This window comes from Alternaria arborescens, assembly GCF_004154835.1.
Source record: "Alternaria arborescens strain FERA 675 chromosome Unknown contig_23, whole genome shotgun sequence".
Classification (NCBI taxonomy): Eukaryota; Fungi; Ascomycota; class Dothideomycetes; order Pleosporales; family Pleosporaceae; genus Alternaria; species Alternaria arborescens.
The window spans coordinates 12533-33590 of NW_021167878.1; the positions used below are offsets into that span (position 1 = coordinate 12533).

At 52.5% G+C, this 21058-nt stretch overlaps 7 protein-coding genes across 7 annotated transcripts; 4 read left to right on the plus strand and 3 right to left on the minus strand.

The window, feature by feature from the left end:
* Positions 1 to 1017: 1017 nt before the first annotated feature.
* Positions 1018 to 2456, plus strand: AA0111_g8750 (hypothetical protein; the record flags this gene model as incomplete). The annotated part of the gene is made up of 2 exons (XM_028655232.1): positions 1018 to 1510; positions 1573 to 2456. The coding sequence occupies 2 exons, from the start codon at positions 1018 to 1020 to the stop codon at positions 2454 to 2456; spliced, it is 1377 nt and encodes a 458-aa protein (XP_028503636.1).
* A 1105-nt stretch (positions 2457 to 3561) lies between these two features.
* Positions 3562 to 4599, plus strand: AA0111_g8751 (hypothetical protein; the record flags this gene model as incomplete). The annotated part of the gene is made up of 1 exon (XM_028655233.1): positions 3562 to 4599. One exon carries the CDS (start codon positions 3562 to 3564, stop codon positions 4597 to 4599), a length of 1038 nt encoding a protein of 345 aa, XP_028503637.1.
* A 197-nt stretch (positions 4600 to 4796) lies between these two features.
* On the minus strand, positions 4797 to 9044 carry AA0111_g8752 (hypothetical protein; the record flags this gene model as incomplete). The annotated part of the gene is made up of 2 exons (XM_028655234.1): positions 4797 to 5803; positions 5855 to 9044. The coding sequence occupies 2 exons, from the start codon at positions 9042 to 9044 to the stop codon at positions 4797 to 4799; spliced, it is 4197 nt and encodes a 1398-aa protein (XP_028503634.1).
* A 478-nt stretch (positions 9045 to 9522) lies between these two features.
* On the minus strand, positions 9523 to 12165 carry AA0111_g8753 (Nuclease domain-containing protein 1; the record flags this gene model as incomplete). The annotated part of the gene is made up of 1 exon (XM_028655235.1): positions 9523 to 12165. The coding sequence occupies one exon, from the start codon at positions 12163 to 12165 to the stop codon at positions 9523 to 9525; it is 2643 nt and encodes an 880-aa protein (XP_028503635.1).
* Positions 12166 to 13653: 1488 nt separating this feature from the next.
* AA0111_g8754 (hypothetical protein) lies at positions 13654 to 15276 on the plus strand (the record flags this gene model as incomplete). The annotated part of the gene is made up of 1 exon (XM_028655236.1): positions 13654 to 15276. One exon carries the CDS (start codon positions 13654 to 13656, stop codon positions 15274 to 15276), a length of 1623 nt encoding a protein of 540 aa, XP_028503640.1.
* A 178-nt stretch (positions 15277 to 15454) lies between these two features.
* AA0111_g8755 (hypothetical protein) lies at positions 15455 to 16646 on the minus strand (the record flags this gene model as incomplete). The annotated part of the gene is made up of 2 exons (XM_028655237.1): positions 15455 to 16149; positions 16253 to 16646. 2 exons carry the CDS (start codon positions 16644 to 16646, stop codon positions 15455 to 15457), a joined length of 1089 nt encoding a protein of 362 aa, XP_028503641.1.
* A 2059-nt stretch (positions 16647 to 18705) lies between these two features.
* On the plus strand, positions 18706 to 20763 carry AA0111_g8756 (putative glucan endo-1,3-beta-glucosidase; the record flags this gene model as incomplete). Its single annotated transcript, XM_028655238.1, has 2 exons — positions 18706 to 20549; positions 20604 to 20763. The coding sequence occupies 2 exons, from the start codon at positions 18706 to 18708 to the stop codon at positions 20761 to 20763; spliced, it is 2004 nt and encodes a 667-aa protein (XP_028503638.1).
* Positions 20764 to 21058: the final 295 nt, after the last annotated feature.

Genomic DNA, 21058 nt, shown 5'->3' on the forward strand with positions numbered 1-21058 from the left:
GGTCTGTCGAGTATCGCCCTATGAGACGCTGTGCATGCCAAAGTGGTTCGAGGATAAGCGCCGTTTTCGACCAATGACGGGTTCTAGGAATCACCAGTAGACACAAAGATAACGGGCAGAAGGGTTGAGTAAAAAGATCGTAGATCGCCGCAAAGGTACACGCCATCTTACTCGCGTACGACTCAGTCCACGCCATGACACAGACGGTTTGACAACGCTCGACAAGAACTGGCAAGCGACACCAAAGCACAAATCAATGGCTATTGCCGTACAATTCAGGCCCTCAGCAGACCTAAAGGCACGTTCTACATTTCCGTGGAGCTTACAAGCGCGTATAGCCATTGTCGCGTATGCACGAAGGACATTAGTGTTCTCTGAACCCTTCGCCCAATACACAGGGGTGACAATAACAGCGCGGGAACCGCAAACGAAGTACACTCCTCGAAACAAGGCATGGTGTAATCCTTAGCAGACGGTACGGAAGCCCTTCCGTTCCAATGAGATAGCATTGGGGTGAAAAACGTTGACAAATGGCAACAGCCATGGGCCGCTCCGTCATGCGCGAGACGGGCCGGACCTCGTGACAAAAGACTTTCACGGCAGAGATGTCTCTCAGACTACGCGAAAAGGCAGCGGTGCCCGGACTATGCCACACGCGCGCATGGTAGGGCGACTAGGATGATGGCATGCAGGGCAAGCAGTGGACTCTTTGTCGCGAGATGTGGGGTGCTCGCAAGCTGTCAAGACCGTTTCGGACATATTTGAGTCGAGCCACGATACCCGTTGATCATACGTGATAAGAACGGGAAGCTTAAACGGTTGATCTCGCAGGGGTATTTACCGGCATGAGGAAATTTCTCCGGGATCCCACCCTGGTCCACTCTCCATCAGAATATCCAAGTCAGGGCGCTGACTCGTAATACATGCAATACGTGTCTCCGGCCCATAAGTATCTTGCAAGTCCAACTGAATGGGAAGTCTCAAAGCTTCCGACTCCAAGGGTTCGATTGTTTCGACATGGTTATCCCTCATCACTCTCTCACCGGCCTTGTTAGTGAGGCCGAGCAGGACCGAATCTGCCCTATACGGTATCTGCACAACCCTTTACAGTCCAATCCGTCATGGATTCGTCGTTGCCCTATTTCTTTTCCTAGAGGCGGAGGCGAGGTTCACAATACTAAGGAACGCGTATTCAATACTCTCAGTCCGCTCAATGGCATCTGTGACGTTCCTTACTGCAGCTCCATCGCAGACGTATACGAAACACGGTTCTGGAAGGAGGGCCTGGAGGCGGGAAGAACAACGATCTATCTTCTCGCAAGTGAGAAAGATGCGGAACATCTTCCTGTAAAGGATGGACATTCTATTCAAGACATTGCACGTCGGGAACTTCGTCCTGGTTTCAAACACCGTGTCTTGCGCTGCCCAGGTTACATGTACCCTTTCACCACGGACGCACGACGATTCGAGCTCATAGCTATATTCGCTTGCCTGCTTTTCCTTTTCGATGGTATGTTCACTCGTCCCAGTCTCGTGGCTCCGCTCAGACCAAGTAACTAACCTCAACGCTAGACCGGAGCGAAGTAGTAGGCGACAAGGAAGTCCCCATGTTGATCGACGATTTCTGCAAGCGACTAGAGGATCCCAAGTACACATCCAAACTCGCAAAGACACCTCTACAAGCATTCCTCGACCAAGTCACACTCGACGTGCGTGCCGCCGATGCACAAAAGGGGAACGGAGGCGAAGACATGTACAGAGAGCTCCTCAACCACTCACTCCAATCCATCAAACACCCAGAGAAATTCACTTCATTGGACGAATACCTCAGATTCCGCGACGGAAACATCTGCGCAGGCTGGACCTTCGCTGCTGTAAAGTTCTCCCTAGCATCCAGTATCAACATGAAAGACCCCGCCATTGCGCACTTCATGAAGCTTGCGACAGAGCACCTTTCGATCGCCAATGACATATACAGCTATGAGAAGGAAGCTCGAGCCTATCACACAGGTCAATGTCCTGATCTAATCAACTTCGTCACTATCGTGCAACAACTACTCAGCTGCCCTGACGAAGCCACCGCACTGGAAATGTCGTACGCCCTTTTGCTGCAGCGTGAACAGTGGATCTTGGAGGAGTTGAAAAGGCTCGAGTCAGAGAACCTGAGTGAAGAGATGTGGGACTTCTTGAAAGGTATGTGGGCGAATCTGTCGGGGAACATCTTTTTCAGTATGACGACTGTGCGATACGGTGGGGAGAAGTCGAGGATACCGAAGGACATGAGCGTATCAGTTCAGGTGAAAGCGTCAGAGTGCGGTTGCGCACTGAGTGGCAAGGCGGCGTCGGACAGTGGGTATTCGGATGACGCATCAGATGGTGTCAGCAAGATTGAGACTCCAAAGGGCTTCAGTAAGGTTGGTGCTCCGAACGGTATCAACGCGGTCCTGGCCAAGTGAGTGGTAAGGTTGGTTTTTTCTTCTCGATTCATCTTGCTGTACGTGGATTATGGACGTGGCGACGAGTTTCCTTTCCTATAATGACCATATGAAGCAATGAAATATCATGAAATCTTTCACCGTGTCTACACGATATGTACGTTCCTAAGACGAGCCTCGAGCTGCCGAGAAACACGACAAGGCGAATGCACCGATGTTAGGCCGTCGTGAGCTCGCCTGGTTATACCTCTTCATCCTCGACTTGCCAACCACACATGGCAAACCGAGATTGTTCACGTTTCGCTATATTGTTGTCAGTTTAGACAGGCTCGGAGGTGATGGGTCTGGTCTGAGGTTGCAGTTCTTGATGGTGGCTGGTGTTCATGGCAACTTTTAGCGGCTCGGCAGAGCTGCATGACGGCCATGATATTACGAAGTGACAAGGTTTCTCTCCCAAGTCTCGGGCCTTGCAGCGCAACCGGCATCTATGTATGTGAATCCGCTAACGACGTTTCTGACAGCAATCGGCTCACAATAACCTCTGGCCATGTCATACCTGGATCTCGGGCTCCGACAGCTCGGCTTTCGTATCGTGCGCTTTCATCGAGATGCCTAATTAGCTTGAGAACGATCTCGAGAACCGTGCCTGAAGCTGGAGCTTGCATCGTCATCGTACTGACTACTCCTACAAGCTTAAAAAAGACGCATACTATCCATTGCCGGACGTCTCGAGACACGTACGCGTTTCACGCGCCACCACATAAGCAATTAGCGGCACTAGTTGAACGCGGGGTGGCTTATCCTCCGCTGGGCTTTATTGGCATGTTAGGCGGCTGCCCTGGCAGTAACCAAGAACCCGAGACCATGGCACCTCTCGGTATCGCCAAACAACCTCAAAGAGACCAAATAACTTCTGATTTGTTCTTTTTTGCTTTTTTCATTCGCGTCTATTACTCAGCACGTCATCACTACCATACTACTGAACACACACTGGACTCTTCTATTGGAGAAACCTCAAGAAAAGAAGACGCCTGGCCGTCGATGCATTCGATCGATCCCATATGACGCTCGTCTCTCCCCGTTGTAGCCTTCCAAGCTCTTGCGCGCCTCAGCAACAGCACTCATCATGAGCGAAAGCAGGCGCAGCTCGATTTCCAGCACATGGTCTGAAGACAACCAGACCCCCTGTGCTAGGTATTCTCTTCGAAGAGCAACACCATTTCGGATGTTGAAATATGCTGGAATCTTCGTATTAGGCCTAGCTCTTGTGTTTCTCCTCTCGACCAGGACATCAGTCTCAAGCAAGGTTCTACCGACGCGTATTCCTGCTCCTACGTCGATCCCTGCTTCACAACCAGCCTCGCCATCATCGCAATCTTTCCCTCGCATTGGCAAAGTTACAGCGTCATTTGGTCCTGGGGATCCTGTTTACGAAGCCGCTATCGCCTCACACCAGGTCCACAACGATCTCCATGGATACCCTCAATTCATACTGCGCGAACGCATGCTCCCTGGTCTCTGGTCCAAACACGCTTTCTTGCTCACGATTCTTGGAGCTGAACTCGCTAAGCCGGCGGCGGAACGGTTAGAGTGGCTCTTCTGGCATGATCGGGATACCATACTGATGAACCCTAACGTACCGTTGCAAGTCTTCTTACCGCCGGTACAGGATGTTCATTTGGTGGTGACGAATGATCGACATGGCCTCAACAATGGCGTCTTCTTTATTAGAGTAAATGAATGGGCAATACGTTTCTTCGCTGCTGCACTAAGCCTGAAAGAGTATAATCCAGACATACAATTGAAATACAGCGAGCAAAGTGCTATGGAAGAGGTTAGCATGCGGCAATACTTCTCCTCTGCCGTTGCCCATGTGCCCCAACGATGGTTCAACGGGTTCCCACCAAATCCAGCACACCCTGACAAACCATCATTGGCACGTCCTGCGTCTTTGCTTATCCACTTCGCTTCGAACAGAGACGGTAAACGTCCAGAGAGGATGGCGTACTGGGCCGGAGTAGCGCGGAGCAAGGGTGATGAATGGATCAAACCGCTCAACGAAACAGGGTACCCAGCTGAACTTGAGGAGTACTGGGCGAGAATAGGGAAAGGAGAGGATGTTGAGAACCTGTGTAAGGAGATTGGGGCACGGGTTTGGACTTAACGCTCTTGTACCATTGCTATAAGACTCGGACGAATAACTCGCCTTGGATAGATTCAATCGAGGTTTCATGCACTTCAGGCTGAACGGGATCAGAAGTTTGTGGGTTTTGAACAGAGATTTAATTCAACAATGGGGTATACCCTCCTCCAGCCATGCCGTCCTTACCGAACGCCTGATCAACGCCTACCGCCTCACTCTTACTTGACACTCATTTCCAATCCCCCATCCCTTCCGTTGTTGACACGCATGATACTGCTCCTCATGGCAGATCTCGTATTCTGATTGTCGCTATCCACTCCCCGCTCTAACCTCTCCCACAGACCGCCATTAGCCGGTGGCCCAGATCCCAAACTCTCCCTGACATCCACCGCAGAATCCACAATACCTAGACCTTGAACTCTCGCACCCAGGTCCTCGATAACCTCGTGCTGTCTAGCCTTCTTGGCCTTGTACAACGTCTGCTCTACAGAGCCCGGAAGATAGATGCGTTTGGCGCCTAGTGTGCGCTTGATATCCTCAAGGAGGACTTCCATCGGGCAGATGTAGGCGATTTGGTTCTTGTGACAGAATGCGAGGACGTGGCCGACGACTTTGTGGTGGCCGTTTTGCACGACCCAGGCTCCGCTGTCGCCGCCTTTGCCGAACCCACCGGCGACGTGCCAGGAGCGTGAGAAGGACTTACGGTGATAGATGCGAACGGCGGACATGACGCTGCTGATCATGCCGCCTTGGAGGCCGGTTGTCCGGCCGAAACAATGCACAGACATACCACCGAGAGACGAAGTGGGAGCAACGCCGTTAGGATACTCGTCTTCTTCTGGAGTGAAGTTACGGCGGTTGACTGGCTTTTCGAGCTTGGAGGCTATCGCACGTTGTTCGGGTGTCATGTTGCCCATGCAGAAGCGACGACCTCCTTGGCATATATTATATGGTTGAAGGCGATCTTCTTTGAGTTTGAGGAGCGCCCAGTCAATTTCATGGAGGATACCATCGCGTTTCCAGCGGCGAATTCCGGAAGAAGCATGAACGTGACCTAGCTCGTGCGAGGAAAGATGGTCGTCGTCGCGATCTTCTTCGTTAGGGAAGAAGTCTGCGTCGACGTCATCGATGGCTGGTTGTGTGATCTTAATCTCCTCGCCTTCGCCTGGAACAATGCCGTCAATATCACCCATAGTTGCGCGCGAGACGATGGAATCGGCCATGTCTGAACCGAGATTAGCATTGGCGCCTTTCATGGAATACCTAGTTGACGTACCTTCTGCAGAGTCATCGTCAGATTCGAGCTCGCTGTCGGAAAAGTCGAACGAATCGATATCAGCATCCTCATCCTCACTCTTCAGGTCATCGTCGTCTGAGAGTTCAAGATCCCACATCGCGGCAGGCTCATCCGACTCCAGATAAAGATCTGGCTGCTCACCCATACCCATCAACCAGGGATTGTTCGCTGCACTTGATAACATCACGTCACTGGGAAGAGGGCTATCGGGTTCTTCACCAATGTCATCTTCATCATCAGACGGTGCGTCGAGTAGGTGATGGACGCTCATGCCCAGTGGCTCATCGTCGACCAAAATAACTCCACCATAGGACACTGGAGGCAGGTGTTCACCCCTGAAAGCTCCAATAGAAGCGCCACATAGTGGACGCTCCTGATGATAAGGATTCATCACTTGCATGTCAGCATCATAGGCATTGGTGTTCATCATCGATCGATGGGGTGGCCTAGTTCGACGCGACGAACGGCTCATTTTGGACCGCCTGATCTTTCCCCTCCGGACTTTGAGATCATACACGTTCTCATCGTAGCGGAAGCGACGACTAAGGATAGCTTTGACCTTGGCCACACTGGTACAGGTGACAAACACAGTAGGCTTGGCTTTCTCGAGTACTTCTCCAATAGCGACAAGATCAATGCTGACAGTCTCTTCAGAGTCTCTGAGTGCGCGTTCAATCAGACGCTCAAGGCGGGGCAACATAGATGAATGCCACTCATCCACAATCTCGGGAGTAAATTTGACGGGGAAGAGGCGAAGTTTTGGCCGAGGAGCGTGTTCCATATCGGTCTCGATTTGTATTGAGGACGTGACGTAGCTCTCACTCGAATCGACTGTCCTGCTTTGAACCTCGGGTTCAGGTGTAGGATAGCCGAGAGTAGCTTGTGGCCAGTGCCTCAGCCCATCACTGACCAGGGCTGAGACAGTGTTACTGCTCCGTTTTTGTTTTGTCTGGCGCCAAGCCTTCTGGATGATAGTGATTTTGTCTTTGTAGTCTTGAAGCGTTGCGCCTCGATCGGAAGGGTTGCGTGATTGTCGCCATGCGCGCTGGATTATTGAAGCAGCGGTTATCACACGTTCTCTGTACAATGAAGAATTGTCGCTGAGGTCTTGCGAGTTTGGTGGAGTCTCGACAAGAGTACCTGATTCTTCCAAAGGATCTTTCTGCTCCCACTCCATCTCTGTAGTTTCTTCCTTTGGACTCATCATACGCAAACTTTCTGAGATGCTCTTTCGAATAGAGTGTTGCGAGCTCCGGGATGGATTACGAGCCAATGAGAGATCTGGCGACTTCTTCGAGAGAGACTTGGTCCTTTCCAGCGCCTGTGATCCCTTTTCCAGTGCCCATCGCTTTGCGCTCCTATATGACGGGCTTGACTGGGCATCGGTTGCTATTTGTGGCTGACTTACGCTCTTGCGCTTCAATGGAGATGCTTGCTGTATAGGTGTGGAACCCGGTCTGAGTTCACTCAAGTCGAAACCAGGTTCAGATTCGTCGAGCATGCAGCAGCGTTGCAATCTGGTAAGGATGCGTGTGTAGACCTGCGGGACATCGATCGCATTATCGCCCTTGACATCAGCGGCCCAGAAGCAGTCGCGCACTACCTGCATGTAGGCTGTTCCGCATTTGGAAGCAAGCCTACGGATGTACACATCTTCTATCCGTTGTTTGAAGTCACTGAGGGTGTACTTTTGCTTCCAGAGGTCAAGCAGAGGCACCCATAATCCTATTTCGAGCAGTACCAGTCCTAGGCCATAGAGATCGAAGTTGGCGTTGTACTCTTGGTCCTTGTTTCCGGTAAATTTAGGATCTTCCGGGTGACGATAGATGTTCAATGCTGGTGTCGTTCTGGAAGTCTCAATGTCAAAGTCGGAGAACAGGTCGAAGGAACATATGACGGGTGCTCGCAGCGAGTATTGCAGTGCTCTGCTGTTGGCAGATTGTCTCTTGCTCTTCTTGAAGACCATGATGTTGGTGCTGTTGACGTCCTTATGAAGGAAATTGTCGCCATGAACCTTGCTGAAGGTCAAGGCGAGCGTAAAGGCCAGACGAAAGCGGTCTTCAAGCGGCGGAGTGGCACTGTTGGAGTTGTGTTGAGACTTGGAGCCAGTCTGCAATACACTGAGCAGTGTGACTGGCTTGAGTTCCTCAACTGGCTTGTGAGAGTCGGCTGGTCCTGAGTAGACCGAGGTGGGTAGTTCAAAGACGAGACCAAAACGTGGCTGCTTTGGGTCTTCAAAGTAACCAAGACACTTGAGAGTACCGTGGAAAGATTGGTTGTGGGTCAGCTTCGTCAAGATGGACAGGAGATTCTCGAGGCGGTCCGTGGGTGGAGATACTTCAGTGAGTCGATAGGTAGGGTCGTAACATGCGTAGTCAACCAGAACGCAAGTCTCTATGTTCCTACTTCCATCCGTCTTCCAGGGGTTCGTGGAGCTGTGGCGAGATCGGAGACGACCGATGACGCGAACAGAGGTAGTCCCGACGCTCTCGTATGGTGGGGGTTCCTCGTCAGGGAGGATCAGGTCTGCAGGATCTAGTTTCGGTGGAAGATGAGACTTGGGTGTGTGTGCATTCAGAGGAAAGGTGGCTGGGTTAACAAGTGTCAAGTCAGAGGCGTTGTAGTCGGGCGACAAGAAAACGGGAGTAGATGTGGTGGGACGCGGCGCAGCTTTTCCTGGACTGATAGCACGTTCATTGCTTCTCTGGGCTCTTCGATTTCGTGAAAGATCGTAGAGTATGTCGATGGAGGTGGTAAGGTCCTTGATGAGGTCCTCGTAACGTGACCTGTCGGCGGCCGCCCACGAGGGGAGGTCAGGCCGGCTCTTCTCTCCAGACAGTGTCTTTCCCCCACCCGCAGCAGATGTGCCCGGGTGCATCTTTTCCGCCTCATCGAGGATTTCCTTGATCGTACCGAGCACGCTTGTGACTGTCTCTGTCATGCCTGCCTCTTCCACGCTGTCGTCGATGTCGCCCTGCTTTCCCTTGGAGTTGTCGCTCCAGTCGACGCCCCATGTTATGAGCCGGTCTTTCTGTATCCTAAACTTGCGATGCAGCGCATGCGACTCAGGCGTGTCTTTGGCGTCCTGTTCCACAACGGCATCGCATGTGGTTTTGGTATCGGAGTAGAGCTGTGTCAGGCGCCGGGGTAGTCTACTGATGGTCTCCATGGTCACGACTGGCTTGAGGCTTGTCGCAACGAGTATTCTGACGCGCGACGGGCGAGGGCGGAGGGATATTAAGTGTGACGAGGTAAAGACATGAAGGAAGCCTGCAGCGCGTTTGCCTGGAAGGTGGTCGTCATGGCACAAGACCCGTGTTCAGTCAACTGGGCTGACTGGGGTGCATTTGGTGGTTGCCTACAGCCAGCCCTAGCACCGCCTCGCTGCCGTAGACGAGTGGGGGGAGAGAACATAACGCCGCCGAAGCCCGCCAATCATATGCCGTTCAACTCCGCCCGCGCCTGCGCCTCCACCTCGGCAGCTACAGCAGCTGGCCTTCATCACAAGGCATCATCGCTGGCACACACACATACTCGACAATTTTGCTCACTTGGAGGCTGTGACACATGCTTTTGTTTCTATTGCTACATTGTTCTCACTCGTGCTGCCCATTTGCTAGCTCTGCGACGACAAACTATGTAAACATCTAATCCTCAGTGAGATCACCATACTCCCACTGGCCGCGGCGCTCCTCCTTGGCCACGTCCTGCTTCTTCTTCATGGCAGCAAGCACACTGGCGTTGCGCTCCCATGGCCGCAGCTTCTTTGGCACCATGGCAAGACCTTCGCTAAGGATGTCGGCGTTGATGCTTTCTGTGCCGTCTTTGCTTTGGTCGGGGTTGTACAATGTTACCCAGAGCATGCCATCCTTCTCAGTAGCCTCAACTCTGGCGACGAGCTCACGGTCAGCTGTCTCTTGCGAGATGAAGCTGACGGCGTCGGCAAGGTACTCAGAGTTGCCAGGAAGCTGAACAAACGCCAATTGGGCCTCTACAGCCTGCGGCTTCAGTTTCGATGGCAGGAACTCGGCTTGTGAGAGAGGACGAAGGCGGGCCCATGGGATCGTCTCCGAGTTACCGTAGTCAATGTAAACGACCTCAGCCTTCTTGTTCTCTCGGTCATTGCGTCGGATGCGCGCACGGTACCATTGGTCGTCAGCAGTGAACTTGGCTGCTACGAACTCGCCGGCCTTGGGTGCATCTGGCAGACTAGCGCTGTTTGCTGGGTTGAGATGGAACTTGCTGAAGGCGCTCATTAGGGATGTCAAGGCTGATGTGCCGCTGCCGATCTGCTGCAGACGAAGTCTTCCGTCGTCTTCAACGTGGGTGATCATAACATCGCGGTAGTCTGCCTTCCTCGATGGTTCAGCGTCGCCGTTGGTGGGCTCTGCAACTGCTGCTGTTTCGTCATCTTCTTCTTGAGACGGATCGTAATCTTGCCACAAGTTCTTTCGTGCATCCTTGGCCTTTTGCTCAGCCGCAAACAGTTCGTTTGCGTTGCCAGACTTCTCCGCTGAGTAGGCATGAACCGTAGCCAGACCTTCCTCAACCAGAGTCTTTGCAAAGTTCTCACGGTTAATGTACAGAGTACCAATGAAGCCACCGACCTTGTCGCAGTCTTCGACGTCAATCTCGACGTCGCGCTGCTGACAGCGGCGGTTGGCAAATTCATGTGCCTCCTTGCCAAAAGGTTCGCCCTTTTCGCTTTCGTTTCTCGCTGATCGAGGTGCGCGAATACCGGAAAGGACAAAGGTGAGCTTCGCGTTCTCGCGAGGTACTAATACAGTAAAGCGTGATCCTGACTTGACGAAGTCGACAATGGCCGGTACCTTGCGTTGGCGCGAAAGCAGAGTGAGTTGACGCTTGGCCTTCTCGAGCGACTCCGAGTAGTCGCCGTACTGCTTCACCGAGGGAGACTTATCTGACCAGAGGCCCTTCTTTTCAGCTTGTGCAGTGGACTCGGCGAGGAGGAGGTCGTCGTAGATCGGGCTCCTGTCGGCATCGTCCTGTCGGTGGCGGATTACCGAAGCCATACCGCTCTCAACAAGCATCAAACCAACGTTCTTGCCCTGGAAAGTGACTGTGCACATCTCACGCTCGTCATAGCCCTCGGTCGCCGGTCGCTTTCCGTCGACGTGGAACTTGACGTGCTTGCCGATGAGCTTCTTGCGCAAGAACTCCTTTGCCTCAGCCACCCATGGTGATTGCTTGGGATCGGTAGGCTTCGGTTGACGGACGCTGCTGAGGTTGATGCGCTTCTCCGCACCCGCCTTGTTCCGAATGAAGATGGTGTCGGCGCTCTGAACACGGCTAACGGTGGCTTCTTGCTCGCCTGCCTTGCTGATCTTGGGCGCAACATGCTCCTTGTAGACACCCAGGCGACCATCCTTTGCCTGCTTCTCGGCCCCCCTCAATATGCCCATCCTCTGCCCGAGGAGGGTGGTGTGGTGGTCGGTACATTTGGCCAATCCGTTCTTAAGCAGGAAAGGTGTGATGCTGCCTTGGGTAGGGTGCTTTACGTCTGCGACAATCTGGCCGTTGGGTGTTGTGCCTAGAACCTCGACAAGGACTCCTCGCTGTAATAGCCTAGCCTCGACGAATTGTTGCGCATCGTCACCGAATGGCTCGGCTGGTTGGACCTTGCCGTCGGAGGGGTTTGTTCGCTGTGTTGCTGGTGCGCGGACACCGGCGAGGAGGACCATCGTTTGCACGTGCTCGGTGGGCGAGAGGAGGAATCGCACGATGAGGCGGTCGCCAGAGAGGACCTTCTCAACAATTGAGTCAATGTCTTTGCCCTTGTTCTGTTCGACAAACTGTTGCGGATCGCTCAGCTCTGAAGACGAGTTGATCCTGCCGCCAGTCTCAGCCCAGAGGCCCTTGGAGTCTGCCCTAGCGCGGGCTTCATCTACTGCAAGTCGTTCAAGCAGGTTGGCAGCTTCATCCGAGTCTTCCTTGCGACCGGCGTCGTCTCGCAGCTTCACCCAGCCCGCAGCGACGGCTTGTTGCGGAAGAATCTCCTTGTTCGGTGTGACGATGAGGCCATATTCGCGGTTTGCGCCAGTCGGTATCTTATACAGAACTTGGAAACGCACGACCTTGCCTACAAGCAGACGTCGGAGGTAGTCGCGTGACTCGAAGGCAAAAGGCTCGTCTCCCTCTCGTCGCAGTCTCGGCGCAGTTACAAAGGCTAAGCTCAGTGTGCGCTCTGCTTTGGGATTGTTGATGTTGTGTAGGACGACAGTATCGCCGGAAAGGACGCTCTTAACTTTTGCTTCGAAGAGGTTGCTCATGATGGACGTCGGATAGCTGCAGAACGGGAGGGGAGCTGTTAGCTACCGTGTCCAGAGAGCTTCAGATGCCAGGTGGGGCCACGCAACAATTCCCCTGCACTTACCTGAAGGAGATACCAAAATGGGGTCAATGTACCAAGGGGAGTTTTTGGGAGGTGCAATTGATGTGTGGATTGTATGTCAATTGCAATTCGGGGATAGTGAAGCTACGTGTTGTTATGGCGGGCAAATCTCGCCGTTGCTACTCAGGGACCTTTCGCTGTGGGGTCAGAGGCCTAGGCGAAGCTAGACGTCACCGCCGCCGCCTTCCAGACTTCTGTTACTACAAACTGTACTACCCCCAACTTGAACACCACGCCAAAACCTATCTGGGTACCTGGATACAGATGTCGATTCTCATGTGCCACCGCTGATAGAGAGCCACGTGCCGTAAGCCCGCAAATTATGCTTCACATCACAGCAAACACGCCGCGACAGACACTCTCTTAGGCTTCCGTGTCTGGCATGCGCTCCGCCTGGGAATACTCTCAAATACCTTTGCAGTATATCTACTCAGGAGACTATTTCCTTTCAGAGACGCCTTCTTCCTTGCTGCCCTGCTTCTCTCGTTGTTGGAAAACTACCTGGTCCAAAGACAATTCCGCGTTACGACCCGACAATGCTGGTAAGCGGACTTTGCCAGGGGTACACGTGGGACGCTTGAACGGTGCCGCAGACGAGCATTAACTCCCCGCCCAACTTGGTAGGAGACCCGTCCACACCTCGCAACCCTGACATACGGTGAAGATGGACGACGCGTCGCCCCCAAGACGTCCTCGACCAGTTGTTTCATGCCTTAGATGTCGCGAGAAAAAGCTGAAATGCGACCGCACAACGCCATGCGAAAATTGCACCAAAGCATCCATCGCTGAGACCTGCACTTACAATCGAAGCGGCATCATCATCCCAGCTGCATCCAAAGTAAAACGACCTCGACTATCGAGCACTTCTGACAGTGCGCCTTTAAGCTTGCTCGACGATCTTCAGCACCGAATGGCAAAAGTGGAAGAGCTCTTGGGCGTTGCTCGTGCACATCAAAGCTCAGCAATAACCCGCATCGACCGGCCGACGTCGACAGATCTTCCTCTGCTTGGCATGGTCGTTGCTGAAGGAGATCGGTCACAGTATCATGGGCAGAACGACAGGGTTACGCTCCTCAATCAGGCAAGAAAATTACAGCACTATAGTTCTGGGCACTGAATTAACTGAATCCAGTTCCTCGATGTCAAAGATTTTCTCAATAGGATGGCTTACGATGGACCATTAATGGCATCTGCCAAGAAGATCAAGTTTCTTGAGAACAAATCCAGAGGGAATTCACTATCACTGCTACATCGCCGGAAAGACCATGAATCTTCGCCTACATTGCTAAAGCTCTGGGGGTCGCTACCTCCAAAGCCTTACTGCGATAGGCTAGTTTCGATATACTTCAAGTATTTCGAGCGAACTATGCGTGTTCTTCATCGCCCAACATTCATGCGTCAGTATGAAAGGCTATGGCATAACAACGAATCCGAGATCGGTTCCTCATCCAGCATCATCGCACAGCTCACAAGCCTTATGACCAGAGCTTACTTGCTGGATAACGCAACAAACGCCAACGAGCACGAAGCCCATACGCTCTATCTGAAAGAGACGGCTATCAACTATGTCGAAGCATGGCTCGACGAACTTGGACGAAAACAGAGGACCGAGCTATCAACTCTTCAAGTCGAGATACTTGTGCTGTTTTCCAGTAGCGTTCGAAAGCCAGAGACGCTTTGGCGTTCTAGTGGCGCCCTTGTACGCTCAGCTATGACGATTGGCTTACATTGGGATCCGGCCAACATAAAGTCTATTTCACTTTATCAGAAGGAGATGCGAAAGCGGCTGTGGGCAACCGTTCTAGAAATCGATCTACAAGCGTCAATGATGGGAGGAATGCCCTTGATAGCTCCTGATCTCGACAATTACAATCCAGTACCGACAAATTTAAACGATGAGGATTTCGATGAATCTTCAACAAAAATACCCGCTTCGCGCCCACTCAGCGATCTCACAGACACTGTATACCAGGTTTACCTTGCTACATCTCTTCCCCAGCGGTTCGAGGCTCTTTCGCTTGTGCAGCGCTCGACACCTGATGCGAACGAGGCAATCGAAATAGGGAGGAAAGTCGAAAAGTGCTTAGTTTCCAAACCCTCGATCCTCAGCTTGCACCGCAGTCAACTAATGCCTGGCGATCGAGGTGATCTACTGCATCGCGTTCTTCTCGATTTGTACCTTCGGCGACCGCTATTCTGCTTGTACAAACCACTCCTTTATAACGACCAGGGAAACCCCGAAGCGACCAAAGAAGTCTGGCTACATTGCATCGATTCATCGCTAGCCATACTCGCCTATCAGGATTTCTATAATCCTCCAATCTTGAAGGAAGCAGCTGATGGACCATCATCGGAGCAAGACTTTTACTATTATACGTGCAAAACAGACACTTTGTGGGCAGCTCTTATGATATGCCAGCGCATCAAACAAATCTGCCAGCACCCAGAGCAGCAAATGCACGCACATCATGAACAAGCACTTGTTGCAACTGTGCAAAATACCATCAGATCTCTCATCGCGAGAATGGGGCGCAAAGGAAGTGATTTGAAAGACATCATCTTCCTCTCTCTGGTGCTGAAGTGGGTGCAGTTACCGGACTCATGTCCAGAAAGAACCTATGAGCTCCACCTAACCGCCACGAGAACAATGGCGGCTTGTGTCGATCAATTGCTGCAGTATGAGCTCCGAAGTAACCATTATCGACATCGACAAGACGAGTACACTGAACCGTTGCCGCGCATACGAACTTCCGCAACACCCATGTCGCATATTACCATCAACAGCAACCCCATCACACCGGGACTGGCACTTAATCCATCGCTACCTGAGCGTCGCGCTACGCCAAACATTTCTGAGGAAGCTGAACAATGGCTCAGCGACTTTCCTGGATTAGCTGCTGAGTTTACGAACTTTCAAGCTGAATTGTACAATGGCAACGATGCTTTCAATAGTGGTGTGGCGCAAGATTGGGAATATTTTTGGCAGTAATGATTGCGGTATGGGATAGGCTCACGACAGGTAGCAGAAGAAGAAAAACCTGAGATAAGAAGTGCTGCGATGCAGAAAGATACCCCTTCCATGTTCCGACGTTTCATGTGTTCTCGGTTTCTTTTTCATGGTTCATTTACAAAAGACGTTTCGTTACGAACACAGCCCCACCATCCAACTATCTTGTCAATCCTTGGACACCTTCCAACACACCCATGGTATGTTTCCACACTCTGTCCCTAGTGTCACTCTGCCTCAGCTTCGCATAACTCACTTCCTTTTTCTCATCACCCCTCTGACCGACAGCATATGCACCACCGCCTCTTTCTCTCATACTACTGAATGCCACATCATTTCCCTCTTTATCGCCCTTCGTATTACCCTTGCCGTCATCCGCCCCAACACCTAAGCCCTGTGCAGGATATCTCCCAGACCCCAAAAACACCATGACATGCCCACAAACCTCGGGGCTCGTCATGTACCAAGCCATCAATACCTTGGCTACACGCCACAAAATACGGAACCACAACGGATTCACATGACTCAAGAATACCGGCCCATCAACTAGCCCAGGGTAAATATGAATAAAAGATATCTTGCCAGCGTGTTTCTCGGCCAGGGCCTCGAAAAGATACGTCTTCATAAAAGAGACGTGCGTGCGGACCGATGTGACGCCGTATTTCTTGGGCGGCGGTGGGCCGATAGGGAGGTTTCTCGCATCGATGCGGTCTTCCATTGTGCCTGCGAAAATAGATATTACGTGGGCACCTGAGGGACTTTGAGAGCGATAGAGGAGTGGGGTTAGGTTGAGGATGAAGCGGATGCGGGAGTAGTATAGGAGAGACATTTGAGTGTCTAGTCCTTCTTTTGTTGCTGGAGGGTTGATTGTTGATGTTAGCATATGGAAATTTTTGTTGCTACTATGCGACTATGCTCCAGTTTCTCATCTGGTAGTAAAAAGTAGAAGAGAACTCACGACCGGACGGTGCTAAAGGTGAGAACGCTTGACTCATGTACAACATATCTATCCTCGGTCCTCCCCCCTTCAACGGCTCTTCCTCCTCGTACCGCTTGATCTGCGCACACACGGTATCGACATCGCTCATCATCGCCAGATCATTCGCTTTCAAGAACCGCCATTCTGAACCTGGACTCGTCGAGCGCACATCTGTGAGCAAGGCCTCTGCGCGTGAGGCGTCGCGACCAACAAGGTAGACGCGAAGTTTGACTCCGGCGTTGCGGTAAACGGAGGCGAATACCTTTGCTGTGTATGATCCGATGCCCGATGTGCCGCCTATGATGGCGATGACAAGAGGGGGACCGGTGGGTAGTGTGGTAAGGGTAGCGTGAATCTGGGCGCGGGATGGCATTGCTTGGACAGTTAGACTTTTGTAGGGAGAGCATAGTTAAGTTGCTAAGGGAATGATATTTATATGTATACAGATGCTACTACTCCCCATTCTTCGTGATGGTTGAATGCTTGATTCTACCATTGTGGTTGTCCGGATTAGGAAAATCATGCGCCAGCGGACCTGATGAGTTTAGACCAGATGAGGCGTCCAACAACTTGAGTCCAATGGTATCGTCAGATGTGGATGCGACCGGAAGCTTATTGCGCCGAGATATGGTATTTGATGTATCTTGATGTTGAGCAGATGGAGCTCCTTTGAGCCTCTGCCTACGTATGAGGAAGAGTTCGCGCGATGTGTGCATCTTCGGCATAGAGGCGCTCAACCGGCATCTAGCTGCAATTGGTGATCTAGCATACACTGTACTATGTATGTACACGGTGTAATGAATTCCAAGTTTAAGAGATAATACTTGCTGGGGTACGTGATAGTCGTTGAATTTATTTGGGCGCAAAATCGCCACAGTTGCCCAGATGGACCATGTTCAATTAATTTCCGGCTCGCATCTGAACCCTAGCTCGCTGCAACTGTAGTAGATGTCAAAGTGTACGTGCAAAGGTACTAATGTATGTTGCGAGGCATGGTGCATGCAAACCAATATTTTGGCTGCAGAAACGTGACCGTGGTACGTGTACCATATGCAGCATGCAAGAGGCTAGAAGGCTGGCGCGCATTTTTGACAGTTGAGCCAAACAAGTATCTGCTTCTGCTGAAGTCCGGTAGGATGACTTGACGCTGACGCGGCGCTCGTATGCACGGCGGAACGAGATTCGCTCAAGGGCGCGGGGTAGGATCGAGTGGTGAGCACAACATGTCTTATCAGCCGGGCCGGATGGCGATCTGGTGTTTGTGTTTCACCACAGCGATCAGATGGCTACAAGGGCAATGGATGTCGCGCATGACGACCGTGGCTGAGACAACGGACTCGGACTTCGTAGCAAAAGATGCGAGTGCGGGAATAAAAAGAGGAAACACGATGGGCGATGGCAAACAGATGGCAAAGTTGAGGCTATGCTATGCAGACTAGACAGGCTTAAAGTAGGTCGCTCCAGATTTCCGAGTGGAGCCGTTTGCGGTAGCGGCTGACACGAGGAGCTAATGGTGGAACGTGGTGAAGTCAAAGACGTTGTTGACAGAAGCTCGAAGCAGCAGAGACTATGCAGGATAGACAGCAAGGCGTGCAGTCGAGCAGGGGATGAAAGGGATAGACACCAAAGAGGATGCGCGGCAATAAAGATGCAACTGATATGGGAGATTGCCTATGGCCCAACCCTTGTTCGCGCCGTTGTCGATGCGGCTTCCCGTGGGTAGCGCCAAGGCCTCGCTGCGACTGCTTGTTTCTGGTGAGGCTATATCGCGCCTGCCTACTTTGAGCGCACAGGCAGGCGCGATGGATCACAGCGCAGCAACAGGCAGGCACCGTGTTGATCCTGATATGGGAGTGAATTGATGAGAGATGAGAGAGTTGAGAGAGAAGCAGAATACGACCGAGAAAGCAAAAAGGGCCATGGTCGGGTCTGCGAAAAGGCGCGCTCGCTCGGTATGTGCAACGGCAGCAGCTTATCACGGCGAAAACCTGTTGAGGCTGTTTGGAGGCTGGTGCATTGGCGGAGACGTCACAGGTGGGTTCGCTGGTGGTTTCCTGGGTGAATCTTGCGGGCTAGCGCAGCCAACCCGTCAGCCTCTGTCGTGCCAGAGCCGTGTACCCGACTAACACACCTGCATCAACTCGGCCACACGACTGCTCTCTCTCCACAATTGCGCCTCTGCGAAACGCTGCATCATCATTTTCTCTCGTTTTTGTCGGGCCCTTGCGTTGCAGCTCCTACGAAGAAGAAACCCTCGACCAAGCGTGTCCCGCGCCCCCAACCACTAGCCAGGCCCAGCCATAGTCCGCCCATCGCGATCATCAGAGCGGCGCGCCGCCGTCCGCTACCACTTCCGAGCGTTGCCCGCGCCCGCCTGTCGTTTTCGCCTTTTGACGCGAGGTGTGTAAGAAAACCTCAAACAAGCACCCACAATGGCTTTCCAGCAACCCCAGGCTTGGCCATTAGGACAGCAACCAGACTCCCTACCGTCCGACGACAATCCGCCGCCTCCGCCTGTTCATCGCACCCCCGTGGGTATGCACCAGCAGCGACAGTATACCGACCCCAACAACTACTCCGACTACTCGACTCCAGGCGTCACTCCAGGCTCTGACAACATGGGCGACACAGCCGCTGGCGGCGGTATTAACGGCATCGCCAACGGCGTCGCTAGCAACCACCCACGCGAGAGCGGCATGCAGGCCGCGAGAGGTATGCCAGGCCCAGGACGACCCATGGGCGTACCCAACAGGAACTCGCAGTCCTCACCCTTCAACGACCCGAATGGCTACGACCAGCCCATGGTGCCCCGTCCAATGCACTCGAATCGTTCCTACGGTTCAGGCGCACCACTGGTCGCTGGCATGTACTCGAGTGACAGCTCCCTGCACAGCATGCCCCACTCTCCTCACAGCGGCGCCCCCTACAACGACACGCCCTACAACCGCTATTCTTCGTCTGCCCAGAACCTCGCTCCCCAGATGGGCATAATCAACCCACACGAAGTCGACAATGATGACGACTGGGGAATGGGCCCAGACCACAACTCTATGCAGAACAAGCGACGCTCTTTCGTGCCATTTGGTGGCTCGCGGGACGGCAGCAGTCGCAATGGTTCTCCGGGATCATCAATAAACCACGGAGCTGTTGGTGCTGCCGCAGGCGCTGGTGCCTTCACTGCCGCGTCGTCGCGAGACGGCACCAAGTACGATGCCGTGCCAATGGTCAACGGAAGTGGAGAACTCATGCCAGAAAAGATCGCCAGCTGGAAAGCCGAAGACGACTTGAAGAAGCGGAAGAAGAGAATGTGGATAGCCATTTCAATCATCGCTCTCATTCTCTTGGGTGCAATTCTTGGTGGTGTCCTAGGTGCTACTATCGGCAAGGGCGGAGGTCACGACGCTAGCAAAGCCGAAGCTGAGCAATCTTCTCAAGATGTCGCCAAAGACAACAAGGAGGATCTTGGCAAGGATTCTGATGAGATCAAGGCCTTGATGAACAACGCCGATCTGCACAAAGTCTTCCCAGGCATGGACTACACTCCACTCAACACACAATACCCAGACTGTCTCCACGTCGGACCATCCCAAAACAACATCACCCGAGACTTGGCTGTCATGTCGCAACTGACCAACTCAGTCCGTTTGTATGGTACCGATTGTAACCAGACTCAGATGCTCATCCATGCTATTGATCGCTTGGAAATCAAGGACACCATGAAGATTTGGCTCGGTGTTTGGCTCGACAAGAACGATACTACTACTGAGCGACAGATCGCTCAAACATGGGACATTCTCGACGATTACGGCTGCGATTACTTCAAGGGTATCATCATCGGTAACGAGGTGCTTTACCGCAAAGACCTGACGGAAACCGAGCTACTCGGTCACATTACCGATTTCCGCAAGAACATCTCGGACCACAGCTGCCAGCTGCCTGTCGCCATGGCCGATCTAGGCGACAACTGGACTGCCGATATGGCTTCCAAGGTCGATATTGTCATGTCAAACGTTCATCCCTTCTTTGCTGGTGTTGACGTCAGCGAGGCGGCCGCCTGGACCTGGAACTTCTGGCAAACCCATGATGTGTCTCTCACTGCGAGCCAAAACGGCATACACCAGGTCATCGCAGAAGTTGGTTGGCCATCCGGAGGCGGCACTGACTGTGGTGCAGCCGATACTTGCGCCGGAGGATCCGTTGCTGGGATTGATGAGATGAACCAATTCATGGAAGACTGGGTCTGCCCAAGTCTGGCAAACGGAACAGAGTATTTCTGGTAAGTGTTTGCATCGCCGTTCGTTGACGCACCGTCACTAACATATATCTGCAGGTTCTCAGCATTTGACGAGCCATGGAAGATTCAGTACAACGAAAAGGGCAAAGAGTGGGAAGACAAATGGGGTCTCATGGATATCAACCGCAACCTCAAGTCTGGCCTCAAGATCCCCGATTGCGGCGGCAAATCTCTACCCTCGACGTACGACAATTAGATACGAGACGAGCGCGTATAGCATTCATTCTCATCACGAGTTCTTGCATGACGGCATGGCGTTGGCGGGCGTTTTCATCTTCGGCATCAATGCGGCGACTCTTTCTCGACCGCTCTACCGATCTCTTTCCGCGAATTCTGTATATCCAGGGCGCAATTGTACCCTTTTCCTTTTCTTTTACGCGGGTCTGAAATCCCACAATCGGATACCATGGGGTGTCTACCTGTCTGGGCCCTACATCGAGACATGTTAGGAATTTTGCATTGGATAATCTCTGGAGGGAAAGGAAGCCCTC